Here is a 14,187-nt window from a genome sequence, read left to right as displayed (position 1 = left end):
TTCAAAAAATGCATGTGAAATCATATGGGCCTTAACTACTAAGGTCATCAGTCCCTAACCTTACACACTACTTAACCTAAATTATCCTCAGGACAAACACACACACCCATGTCCGAGGGAGGACTCGAACCTCCGCCGGGACCAGCCGCACAGTCCATGACGGCAGCACCTTAGACCACTCGGCTAATCCCGCGCGGCATAGGAGATTCTTTGGATCAAATTCTACATTTGTATATCCTGAGATTAGACTTGGTTTTGGACGGTCTTCCTTGTGAGTTGTCCGCAGCTCGTGGTCGTGCGGTAGCGTTCTCGCTTCCCGCGCCCGGGTTCTCGGGTTCGATTCCCGGCGGGGTCAGGGATTTTCTCTGCCTCGTGATGATTGGGTGTTGTGTGATGTCCTTAGGTTAGTTAGGTTTGAGTAGTTCTAAGTTCTATTGGACTGATGGCCATAGATGTTAAGTCCCATAGTGCTCAGAGCCATTTTAACCTTGTGAGTACTAAAAATAATGCAAGTGGTAATGTGGAAGAAAATGTTTTGTGGTCCTACTTTATTATGCCTAGGATTGTAGCTGTCATTCAATCACGATGTACAGATGTCCTTATTTGATAGCAAGGATTTCTCGCAGTTTACATTATGGCTCACAAATGAATTGCTATTGTCAGTATATTATGTTTTTATCAACTGAAATGTTGATATTTTCGAGCAGTAGAATATTAATTCGTCAACGTATTCAAGCAAATAAAGATGTGTGTGGTGAGACTACAATTGCCATGAACATTTTTGGTCCTGGGCTGCACTTCATATACATTCAGTAAGTACCACTGAAAACTCTGACATACACTAGTTCTCATGAAACATGAGAACTGGATGTGTGACACATTAATATCCTGTGTTACTCCGCAGGTAATACATACCTTGCTGATGAGACATAATTTTATTATTAGTTCGGTAATTGCTGTAAATGACTCACTTTAATGTCAGACATTTACAGCTATATCTGTATATTGCAAACAACTACGAAGTCCATGGTAGAGAGTCAAAGAAACCTGTGACTGTACGTGTTTCTCTTCTTCGTGTTAGCCCTATTTGCTTTGGTTCCCCAAGTGTTAGCAATATTGTACAATGGGTGACTTGACAGTTTTGTACGCAGTCAGCTTTGCGAATTGATCCTATTTTCCCTGCGTTCTATGAAACACCTCAAGTCTACCACACGTTTCACCCACAACTCGGCTACGTGACGATTCCATTTCATGACTAGAAATTGCTACATCAACGTAATTTTATAGACTGACTGTTCCCAATTGCAGTTTTTCGTTTTCTGAAAGCCATAATTTTAAATTTTACGCAGTTTTAAGCACCTTACCTACCTTAAAATCTGTCCCAGTACGTGTGTAGTATTTTTCTTAGTACAGTATTTCATTTCACATGCCTGGTGCATCCACTGAGAAATCTGAGATTGTATTTAACGTTGTTTGCCTCGTCATTATTATACAGTTTTAACAACGTGAGACCCAACACACTAACGTGGGCCTCGTCTCAAATTATATCTACATCTGGTGATCACTTTCCTTACAAGACAACATTCTGCGTCGTCTCTATTACGAAATTCTCGCTAAGAGTGAAAAATTTCTTTTGACACTCTATTTTAATAGCAAGGGTCCCAAAAAGCTTCCTAGGGAGCTCCTGAAATCACTTTTATAACCATCGATGACTTCCCATACAACACAATGTTCTTCGTCGGCCCTACCGAAAAATCCTCACAAAAGTCACAAATTTCGTTTGATAACAGTCGAGGAGCATGAAAGGGAAGCAGTGGTTGGGAAGGGAGTGACACAGAGTTGTAGCCTCTCCCTGATGTTATTCAATCTGTATATTGAGCAAGCAGTAAAGGAAACAAAAAAAAATTCGGAGTAGGAATTAAAATTCATGGAGAAGAAATTAAAACTTTGGGGTTCGCCTATGACATTGTAATTCTGTCAGAGACAGCAAAGGACCTGGAAGAGCAACTGAACGGAATAGACAGTGTCTTGAAAGGAGGATATAAGATGAACATCAATAAAAGCAAAACGAGGATAATGGAATGCAGTTGATTTAAATCGGGTGATGCTGAGGGTATCAGATTAGGAAATGAGACGCTTAAGGTAGTAAATGATGAGTTTTGCTATGTGGGGAGCAAAATAACTGATGATGTTCGAAGCAGACAGGATATAAAATGTAGACTGGCAATGACAAGGAAACCGTTTCTCAAGAAAAGAAAACTGTTAACATCGAGTATAGATTTAAGTGTCAGATAGTCTCTTGTGAAAGTATTTGTATCGAAAGCAGCCATGTATGGAAGTGAAAGGTGGACGATAAATAGTTTAGACAAGAAGAGAGTAGAAGCTGTCGAAATGTGGTACTACAGAATAATGCTGAAGATTAGATGGGTAGATAACATAACTAATGAGGAGGCACTGAATAGAATTCGGGAGAAAAGGAATTTGTGCCACAACTTGACTAGAAGAAGAGATCGGTTGGTAGGTCAAGTTCTGAGGCATCAAGGCATCACCACCTTGGTATTGGAGGGAAGCCAATGACTTTGAGAGTTAATATTAAAAATCTGTTAGGCTTCTTGCATTCATTCATGTTTTCCAGAACAGCTATGAAGCTATAGTTGACGTCAGGTATTGTTATACAGTTGAGAATATTACCGAATTGCCCAAGTTGAAAAAATCTGTTGTTAATTTATAAACTATGCCTGATTTATTGATGGGAGATCGGCCTCCTTTTTCAACTGTTTGCCTGTTTGCTTCCTGAGAGCCTCCTTCTTTGCCGCCAAATTACTGCAGTCCAAAACCGGTGGTCAAATTTTTGTCTTCTTCCTTACATGTGCACAGTGCGTCTTCAGTTACTTTGAAGCTTTCATAATAGGCTTTCAGTTCACCATGGCCTGTTAACATGTCTGTAAAATTCGGTGATGATAGCAGCTTAACTGTTAAACATTTGGGGATCGTAGATAACTGCAGATTCTTGTTTCCCCAGAATTTAGGTCGTTGACACTCAATCTCTCATTCGTTTTCGAACTTCTGTCTTAGTTTTTTTCGTTGTTGCACTTACAGACAATGGGCTGCAACTGTCTTTTTTCGTGATCGCTCAAATGGTTCCGAGCACTATGGGACTTAACATCTATGGTCATCAGTCCCCTAGAACTTAGAACTACTTAAACCTAACTAACCTAAGGACAGCACACAACACCCAGCCATCACGAGGCAGAGAAAATCCCTGACCCCGCCGGGAATCGAACCCGGGAACCCGGGCGTGGGAAGCGAGAACGCTACCGCACGACCACGAGATGCGGACTCGTGATCGCTGTTGCACTTACAGACAATGGGCTGCAACTGTCTTTTTCCGTGATAGGTCTGTTCTCTCAGCTAGATTATCAGATAGTTCATTGCCCCGTACTCCTGGATGAACTTTAACCTATGCGAAATTTATCTGCCAGATGTAATTCTGTATATTCCTGAGTTTTGATCGTATTTATTAAATTAAGTAGCTATGATTCTTCGAATTTCGTAATGAATCTGGTATTACCATGTTGTCGGTGACGAGTACTGCAAATCTTGACTCAATCCATTTACAATGGCAAATTGCTAGGCTTGGCTGTGTGAGCATTCAGTATGAACGTTGAGCCGTCGTTGATGACTAAGCTTGTGATGATAAATATTGCCATCCATGAACTCATTTATTCTGGATAAATCCGCTGTGTGTGGCCAGCGTCTATACTCCAGGGAGATGTCTGTAATGTATATGGCCTTTCTAGAGTTGTCTATGTCATACCATTCGGCTGTTTCTCGCATCTTGTTATGGGCTTGAAGATTGCTAAAACACACAGCTCCTCATAGCATGTCGTCCTGAATGCTTTCACTATTTAAACTGCTTAACTGTTGTGCTCTATTAAATCAGATGCGGTCGTATTGTAGCTCCTGTGCTTCTATCCATACCGGTGATGTTTGCCATAATCGCCTTTTCTTTGCAATTTTGATTTCTGTCCGTTGAATCGGAGTTTGCTGTCTTCGGCCCAAGTTGCGATTTGTTGCAAACCTTGTGTTATAGATACTCTTAGGTTCAGGACCGCTTTCTTTACTTAAAAGATTTAGATTGTCCGCACAAGCGGCTGTGAGAGAGTGCCTTGAGTAAGGCAAGCTAACTTATTATACAGCACGTTGCACAGACCTTCACTGCACCAAATCCCCTGTAGACATACTTTATTTACTGTCCTCTCTTTTCACAGGATATTGGCAGGTAACGATGCAGTTCTGTGGTGAAAGTAGCTGCATGTCAAGTTACATAGCCTCCCAGGATATTGAAATTCATGCAACGTTTTCGAAATCCTAGGATACCGAATGGCGTCCAAGCCTCCTTGTGTAACAAGACTCGCCATGATGACACACATTATGTCTTTGAGGCTGCTACCGACTATAATTCTGACTGCCTTTAGCGCATCAGTTGTGTCTGTTTCTGGCGTGACATCGTATTGATTATTACGTAGAAACTCTCTGGAGTAGATGAAATACGTTATTCTATGTATTAAAGCTTTTCCAGGGTCTTCGCTCTGTGTATAAAACACAAATTGGGCGCAACTTGGTGATTTGTGTGCTGCGTTCTTTTCTAGGCTTGACTGTCAGCACTATTTTAGTTCCGTTTAATAGTTTTGATGTGCATCCGGTTTAAAGGAAACGATTGTAGACTATTGTAAGAAGCTGCGGAAGGGTGCTGAACACTCGAAGTAGAATTATGCTATGTACGCCTTCTTGGGATCCATATGTTCTGGTATTTCACGAATTGCCAGTTGCGTGAAACCATTATCATCTTCCGGTCTTCCAGATGTTGCAGTATAATGATTAAGTTTCTTATGGAATTTATTATCGTCTTCTTCTTTATGTGCTAATTACAAATTGAATTTACTTTCAAAACCTTTTCTTAAGAATTTACTTTATTTACTAGCGATTCATCAAGAACATTAACACATTTAATCACACTGTGTGAGCGTGGAAGCAGTTGCCAGGGAGTAACTTATGAAATCAAAATGAAATTGCTTTTAAGAAATGGGAATTTTATTCCTAAAAGCCTCTTTGTTACAAACAGATTTAAAATTATAAACAGAAAGCATCCTCTAAATATCAAGTTACAATATATTCAGAGGCAGAAAGAAAGAAATTTTTGAATGTATGAGCTTTCCGGCTGAGAACCTTGCCGCTCCCTTTTGACACGGCCGTAGTCACGACCGGTCACAACAACCTCTGAAAGACTACACTGGTGCAAATCTGCAAAACAACAGATTACCTTAAAGTAAAACTTTTAACAATTCACCCAAGCACACAAAGTATGCACCCCGTAGGAGGGATGGAAATGGTACAAAACACTAAAATTAAAGATTAACTTGCCACTGAAGATGCAACTTGATTTTAACTTCTAAGAAAAGTCTTACGGTGTAAGGGTGGCAACTTTGTATACTAAAATGACCATTTAAATAAAAGCCCATGAAATGCAATCTTACATAAGATTATACAAGGTTGGCCAATCATGCTCTAAAGTACACATATACCGCCTCTCAAGATGATAGGCAAGATAAAAGCATATTTCAGGAATTAGGCCGTTGTCCGCAGCTCGTGGTCGTGCGGTAGCGTTCTCGATTCCCGCGCCCGGGTTCGATTCCCGCCGGGGTCAGGGATTTTCTCTGCCTCGTGATGACTGGGTGTTGTGTGATGTCCTTAGGTTAGTTTGGTTTAAGTAGTTCTAAGTTCTAGGGGACTGATGACCATAGACGTTAAGTCCCAAAGTGCTCAGAGCCATTTTGAATTAGGCCCTTACACTTCAAGCAATAAATTCTCTAACACTCCGAATCCGACAAACATGACAGAGGCAGCTATTAACGTACGGCAGATTGATAGGGAGATTACCGAACAACCCGAACCTCAGGTTACTCTAACCCGCCCGTACTCCACAAGGGAAAAACGGACCACCCAGTTCATAAATAATCACCTTCCCGCGGGTGAGCAAACGGAGAAGAATGGTGGGACGACCCCAAAACAAAGCGGCTGGTGACCTCACTTCTAATAAACTGCAATTTCTGGCGAAGACCTGGCGCAGCACGCTCTCCCGAACCGTCCGCTGCCAGCCGCTTCAACGGACGCAGGAAGGCGCGCCGATTTCCCGTCTTACGGCGTCGCATATCGCACCGGCCAGACCGATGTCGTGGGTTGACTCCTGTTGCTCTCGTGTCAGCCGCGAAGCCACGACCCCTCGCTATACGGCGCGGCCCACTGGACTCACGTAACGACCTTACATGCGCCGACGCTCATGGCGGACAAGTCGGCTTGTGTCTCAGTACGCGACCGACCAACCGATCAATCCAACCGCCAATGACCGTTGCCTGAGCAACTCGAGCAGACTGGCAGCCTAACGCGCAGACTCAGATGGAGGAACTAAGCCCCGACCGGGCGACCACTCGTTGAGCCCTCTCACAGCGCCACAAATTCGGACGAGAGACAGACTAGCAAGTTGGCGACGAGACACTAACCCCAGACTGACTCCAGACGACTGACTGACCGATGGACCCTCTAGCGTGCTCATAGCGCTCCTTAAATGCACGTGAACAGCCTACCTTTCCCCTCTCCCACCAGAGGGAGACACCAAAGCTGCGCTTGCCACAGCGGCGCCACCGCCAGAAACGGAGGGCGACTGCTTCACACAATGCGCTGCAGCGCGCTCTTCAAAACAGCAATTTTTACCACGGCTCACTAATATACACTAACATATAATTCAGTGTATGCTCTAAGTTGAATGTCATCGTACCGTCTAGGATAAGTAAGCCTTTCTTAATTTCTCCGATGGTAAGCGATACATTGCATTACTTAGATTGTTACCAGACAAGCAGCTACAATATTTCTTCCTTGCTTGTGGTTTTTCTTTACGAACTGTCTCTGTATATTTTTTCCTCTGCTTAAGACACGCCTCTCAACGTAGAGGTTGGTCGTTCTTCGTCATCTGATGCAATCGTCTTATCTGTGGATCGGTTGTTCAGCAAGAGATTGGACGCCTTTCAGTCTCAGATCGTACTGGTTGGGCCTTGTTGCATAAAAAGCACTCCGTCGTCAGGCCACGAGTGGCCTACCGGGACCGTCCGACTGCCGAGTCATCCTCAGTGGAGGATGCGGATAGGACGGGCGTGGGGTCAGCACACCGCTCTCCTGGTGGTTATGATGGTATTCTTGACCGAAGCCGCTACTATTCGGTCGATTAGCTCCTCAACTGGCATCACGAGGCTGAGTGCACCGAGAAAAATGGCAACAGCGCATGGTGGCCTGGATGGTCACCCACCATGACCACGCCCGACAGCGCTTAACTTCGGTGATCTCACGGGAACGTGTGTATCCACTGCGGCAAAGCCGTTACCTGGCCTTGTTGCATGCTGTGTCTATAATAATTTCGTAGTCTGTCACGAGACTATCGATGTCCGTTTCTTTTTCCACCAACCTAGTCAGTTCCACGTTCATATTTTTTTAAAGTCATTGTGGCAGTTGAATTTAAATATTTCTGTTCCATTTCTTGTTAATACTCTTTTCAAAATAATTAAAATTTTCCCATTGACTGCGTAATACCGACCAAACCACTGACACTTTGACGTAGCGAGAGTGTACCTACATTAAAAGAGATAATTCAATGATACGAGAACATTTCTTCGTCACAGCATTTCTAGTAAGCTAGCTACAGTCGCTAGCTACTTAGATCTATATTAATTTTTCCAGCTCTAATCTGTGCGCAGATGATAAAAAATTATTCTCACTCAAATACGCTTCCTTGTCTTCCTAGTACCAACAGCAGTGCGCTGAGGTGCGCATTCGTATAGGACAACTATCCAAGGAGTTCCACCCAATAATATCCAAGCAGCAGACGCTGTAGACAATTTATTAAATTACTAATACTAAACTCCATTAAATAACGAATTCATATAACTTACGAAACTTAACAAATGGTTAAAGACTGAGCTTTAAAAAACAATAACGGCAGCTTGCCACCATAAAATCAGGAACCTTTTACAATAGTGCTTTAGAGTTTATCCAAAAGACAGAATCCAATAATAAGTTAACTTGGCATTACAATTTAAAATGATTTATATAAAAAACTAAGATAATGGCGCTTGGCACCATAAAATGAAAGAAGCGCAACACACAACCAATAAATATAATAACAAAATAATTTGATACAACCAAAGGGCGCGGGCAACTCCCAACACGATCACAGAAGAGCGAGCTCTCAACACTTCGGAGCCTTCCCACTAGAAACGGTCCCCGAAATAAGCCGCTGAGAGCTCCCCGACATGCCTCCCACAACTGCCCATCACTTACACACCTTGGTTATGTTCTGTAACACACGACAGATAATATCAACACAAAATTCAAAATACAGTATAACATCCAGATAGCACATGATAACCACAGCGCCGGTAACTCGGGCGCTCTTAATAAGTGCCGGAAGCCAACACACAAATCTCAAACAATTCACGCTTCCTAAAACGAAACAATAAAAGCCAAGCGCACATGAATAGTCAAACCACAGTCTCATAAGTGCCTTAACGACACCAAACGCGACTATTCCACCAAGCTAATAATAACACAATAAAAAATACAGAACATACCACTAAATGCTTTTACACAACCAAATTGACTAGATCGTGTTGTTCAGGTCCCAGAAGACCACATATACCAAGCAGCGGTAATTCACTATGTATATACTGTACAAAACCGCCCTTCATAATCAGACTTTACCTAACACGTCGAGTGCCAAATGTACCATACATGAACACAACTCCGGGCAGCACTCCAGTTGAGCAAATAAATTAGTACCCACAAATATCGTAACGAGCCACACGCACAGCAAAAGGTTCCAACGACACGGTCCCACATCAGAAAAGTTCAGAAACCGCTGCTGGAGCTTCCGTGGGAAAATCTGAAGAGCCAATAGAGCCCACACCCTAACCTGGCAGACACCTACAAAATTCAGCAACTAGTTGTCTCCGGGTCAGAGTATCACAGGACCCCACCGGACCTCCATATCATACAGGCAGAAAGAACAAGTACGCCGACTCCAATCAATCACCATCGAATGGCCAGCACAGCGGCGAGTCGCCTCCGCCCCAGACCACTCTGCTCATATTGCGAGGCACAACAACCTTAGCGCTAGTCACTAGCAGGTCAGGCAGAGCGAACGTTCCGTCCAGTCCCCGGAAAACCAACTACCCTCTCGCTTTCCGCCGGGCACCGCAAACACACGCCAGCGACGTCATAGCAAATCGCCACCGAAGCGCCACCCGCACCAGGACAGCGAGCTATAATCGATTACAGTGTGCGCTCTGAACAAGATCACAGGTTAGCGGCGCGCGCCATATCAGTACGCGTTGTTGACTTGCTCAATTTGTAACGTCCCCTTAGAAAAATTAATGAATTACTGTGCTAATAAATCTCTTACATTAGTTGATTTTCAAACAGCTGAGTAAAACTGAACGTACTCAGACATTTCGCTCTTTACCCATTCTGATCAACACTAAACTGACACACAACATTCTTTAGCACAACGCAATCTGACTTTCAATAATCCCTACAAAAGAATCGCCCTGACTAACATTAACCTATACCTTTCACAAATCACTTACCTCACAAAAATCTTCGTTACTCGAACTACTGCAGTACAGCGAGCGCCACAACTGCCAGCTAAATAAAAGATTCAAACTACTGAAGGCACTAACTACTGATAGACATAGTTAGCAAATGAAAGACTTTGATAGAGAACAAACAGTGTATTTACCTTAATGTTCAAAAGTCATAATATATATAGCAGTTCATGACATCCATTCTTACATATGTGCTGTTTCTGATGGACACACGTCCAGATCATCCGCTCTCAAAAATCCGCCATATCACTTCCCCTGGCGGCTCACCTCCAACTGCGCAAAGCTACGCACTGTTAATAGCCAACAGCCCAACACTACAATAGCAAATTACAACAATGCAAACCAGCCACATACTGCACACAGCACAGTCAGTGATTTTCATATAGAGCGCTACATGGCGTTACCAACATAAAAACCTAAACAGCCTACTTACAAAATATGCTTCCTTGTCTTCCCTCCTACCAACAGTAGTACGCGTTGTTGACTTGCTAAGTTCGTGAAGCTCTTCCTATTAAATAAACCATCGAATTTTTCTGAAACTGTAATTATTGGTTTGCCGGTGCACGCTCATCACATCTACAGGTTTCCGGCTGTTCATATAGTTCCTTACGAGTGCGTCGTTTCGGATTTTAAGTGTATTTGTTCTTTGCTTGTCCAGATGTTTGTGAAAGCGAAGATCTCAATGCAGGCCTCTGTTTAGAGCGGTGTCCTGCAGTACTGTTGCCTGTGTTTCAGGCGTCGACGACGCTGGGCATCATCATGAGCGCCTTCACCTTCTGCTGGCTGCCCTTCTTCGTGCTGGCGCTGGTGCGGCCGTTCACCGACATCCCGCCCTCGCTGTCGTCGCTGTTCCTCTGGCTGGGATACGCCAACTCGCTGTTCAACCCCATCATCTACGCGACGCTGAACCGCGACTTCCGCAAGCCCTTCCAGCAGATCCTGTACTTCCGCTGCAGCTCACTCAACCACATGATGCGCGAGGAGTTCTACCACTCGCAGTACGGCGACCCGGACCACCACCAGTACTACGTCATCAACACGGCGGCGGCTGCCACGGGTGCCGGCTGCAGCGGCGGCGGGGGCGGCGGTCTCGGCGGGGGCGGCATCGGGGGCCGCCCGCAGTCGGCAGCGTCGGGGGCGGCGCCGTCGTTAGACTACCGCGAGGACGACGAGCGGCTGTCGGTGGCCGGAGACGGCCCGCCCCAGTCGGCAGGGGGCCTCGTCGTCGACGACGACGACGATGATGACGACGACGACGAGGAGCGCGACGCCACCACGGCGCTGGCCGACGAGTCTTTCCTGTGATACGAGGAGCACCGCTTCTGAGCCCGAGAAGCGCATGCGCCGGCGCCACAGCCGGCCAGTCCTGAAGAGGACGCCGAAACTGCCTCAATAGACTGACCGCACTACAGGACAAGCCGCGTTTCGGAACAGACCCGCTGCCCAACCCATACACCGACTACAAAGACTAGTACGTTCCACGCGGTCAGAAAAACGTTCAAAGCCACCAGGTGTGCTTGTAAAGTCTTGGGCAGTATGGTGATAAACTTTTAGAAGAAACTGTGCTGTCACATAATGGGTTTCATCTGATTTGTGGTGTGTCTACAGTTTTAACGTCCAGTACTAGAAAAATTATGGTTGATCGTCCATCTCGAGTTTCCTAAATAGTCGTACCTACACTTACTGTTAGTGTCAGTTTCGGAGCTCTGGTACATGAACAGTCGCGAGTTAAATCGTCAGTTGTCTGTTTACGGAAGACTACGTGAAATGCCGGCTCCCATCAGTTCGCGAGAAGCTACGCACGTTGAAGGGAACATGGGATGCAGGTCTCTAGTTAGGAGGGGGGCAGCAAGTAATCGCTTGAAGAAACAGTGGGTCATTAGTTCTTGAACAGCTTAAGCAACAAGCCTAAAGGAAATGGTATACTGGTATCTAATTTCTGTAAAAAGAGCTCTAAATTTCACGCAAAGAACATTGTGTCTCACAATTGACGACGCATTAGCTGAAGGAAAAGATTGTGTCTGATACCACCAAAGAACATTTTCGATCCAGCTGTAAAGCTGCCTGTACTCAAATATCAATGATTCTTCTCTAGGCTGACGTAACACTGCAAGTGTGTAGAAGGCTGTACATAAATCCTAAATGTTTACTCACTGAAGTAGATAAATCTGAAAGCAAATTGCAGGACAATCAACTAAAATTATTTAGTACATTTTTTGTAAAAGTCTCCGAACTATACTGCGTACTTAACCTACCGCTGTGGACAGGGTAGCTCGTCCTTTTATGACGTCAGTGCCAACGAAATCGTAAACGTGCTTGACACCTCTGGACATCGCTGAAGCGCTCATCTTTGGCTGCAGCTTATTTACGTCACGCCAACAGCAAATTCTTGTGTAGCTAATTTTCATTCCGTGTGTAGCTTCCCTTGCATCAAAACGTTGCGAAGTACCAAGAAATTACATAATCGTAACGTTATCAAGCACATTCACTAAAATATTTTCTTTCCGGCAAAAAACTATACTCTAGGATTCGTGAAGAAAGGACGAACTAAGACTGATACAATACTGTTATTTGGAATGAACCTACTAAAAGTTCTGAAATATTGCTATCTGATTGTACTAGCCAGATAAATACATTTTCGGTTTCAAAAAAGCGGTTTTCATGTGCTGCATTTTAGTAAGGTATGAAAAACATGTTTCTTTTCGTGTTTGCCACACATAATTTATTACTGCTTTTAGTTATCGTCGAAAGTTATTCGTGTTAGGCGTGAGAAATGCAAATGTGATTGGGAACAAGAGTGATGACATACCATGATAAACGGGTAAGTGAGAAATGTAAATTGTTCTCCTGAAGGGAGAAAATTAAATAAAAATACAGACACGAGTAATTGCGAATTATTAATGTGGATGCTAAACACGAAAGCTTTAATTTAATTTTCGCCACGTCTGTTTCACCCATTTACTTGCATATTTAAGATGAATTATGTGTAAGATTCGTCACATATATTGTATTTGCGGGAGAAGGTAGAGCCGTAACTGATTTGCAAAGAAAGCTACGGAATCGTGTATTTAGTGATGTGAAATGAACTATGAGTTGACGTGTTTCCGTTGTGTTGTGAGCACTCTTCCAGACCCACATCCTGTGACTTAACTGTCGTAAGCTAACTCTGTCTCTCTTCTACTAGAAATACGCATTATTCTAAAGCGACGAGCGTCCTTTTCGAATGGAAAAAAACCTTCGGGACGTATTGCTTGGATGATTAATTACGTAAACTGACCAACAGGATACTTCGGCGTGGGTGGGATTCTGGGTGATTCTTAAAAGCGTATGAGAATGACGTTTAAATACATGTATTATTAACGAGTTATATGTATCATAAGCAATACTATGAACGTGATTTCCCGTATTTTGCTATCGTAACTCTTTCTACTGAGGCATTCAAGTTTTGGCTCCTCGTGTGTAATACCTCCTGTCTTTCACGAAACACGAAGAGATTATTCGTCAATGCCGATTCATCTTGCCTACACTCAGATTTCTCCTACAAAAAAACCAAAGAATGTTACTTGTAAATATTAGTGTAAAATAGAGATAAACTCTTTATATGGTGTTTTCTATAATTTCAATCAGTGTTTTCGTCAAATGAATCATTTATTTTATTTATTGCTACAATAAATCCCCAAATCATTACTTTAATATGAATGTGTGATGAGCACTCGGTGGAAATAGAAGTAAATATCCTGTTTTCGTCTGTGAAAAGTATAGTTGGAAATAAAAATGAAACTGTATTTACAGAATGACGTTTTCCTCTCGCCTTTTCAGACTATTTTCCTACTTGTTCACAACATTTCGTATAGCATTCGTGAGGTCATCTTGAATAGAAGAGGATCCAGTCTAATTAGGGTTCCAATACATTATAACTTTGTTTCAGACGTCGGAATGATAGATGAGGTAACCTTACCAGAGCCTCTCTTCAGTCAAGGTAAGTGATATTTGCGATATAAGCTAAAATATAAGAGAACGACATGTACGCAGTCGTTTTGTTAGCTCTAATATTCCTATCACTTAATGAAACAGTCAAAATCGCTCTTAATCATTTACTTAAAAATGATGACACGTTTTGCCCTTTATGCTGGCCGTCTTCACGGCACCATATTGCTGAAGCAGCGGTAAACTTCAGCCATATGGTTCCGTGATCTCAATATGGCTAGCACAGTGGCGGAAACCGGTTATAATTTTTAATAAATATGTGCGATCTTAACTGTTGCATTAAGTGATAATTTACAATAAATTGCGGTATTATCTCCAGTTATGTTACCTAAAACGAAAATCTTTGATGAAAGTGGAGATGGAGTGGAATGTCAGAGACGACGCTATATGAGAAAGTTGGACCTGTTACTGCTGCAAAACGTATCTGTTTAAATAAAACATCTGAGCTGAGCTGAGCTGAAATAAGAGTCAGGTGTCAGCAGTGTAATCT

At 43.3% G+C, this 14,187-nt stretch overlaps 1 protein-coding gene across 1 annotated transcript in view; it reads left to right on the top strand.

Annotated features, from left to right (window-relative positions):
• The window catches only part of LOC126473742 (5-hydroxytryptamine receptor 1A-like), a 187,950-nt gene extending 174,479 nt beyond the window's left edge, over positions 1-13,471 (top strand). The window contains exon 3 of the mRNA XM_050100990.1: positions 10,446-13,471. Within this exon, the coding sequence (XP_049956947.1) occupies positions 10,446-11,015 (570 nt within the window). The 3' untranslated portion in view covers positions 11,016-13,471. The remainder of the gene's footprint in view (positions 1-10,445) is intronic.
• The last annotated feature ends 716 nt before the right edge of the window (positions 13,472-14,187 follow it).

This window comes from Schistocerca serialis, chromosome 4 (assembly GCF_023864345.2).
Source record: "Schistocerca serialis cubense isolate TAMUIC-IGC-003099 chromosome 4, iqSchSeri2.2, whole genome shotgun sequence".
NCBI lineage: Eukaryota > Metazoa > Arthropoda > Insecta > Orthoptera > Acrididae > Schistocerca > Schistocerca serialis.
Note: the sequence above shows the minus strand (reverse complement) of the source record. Positions and strands in the feature narration are given on the sequence as shown.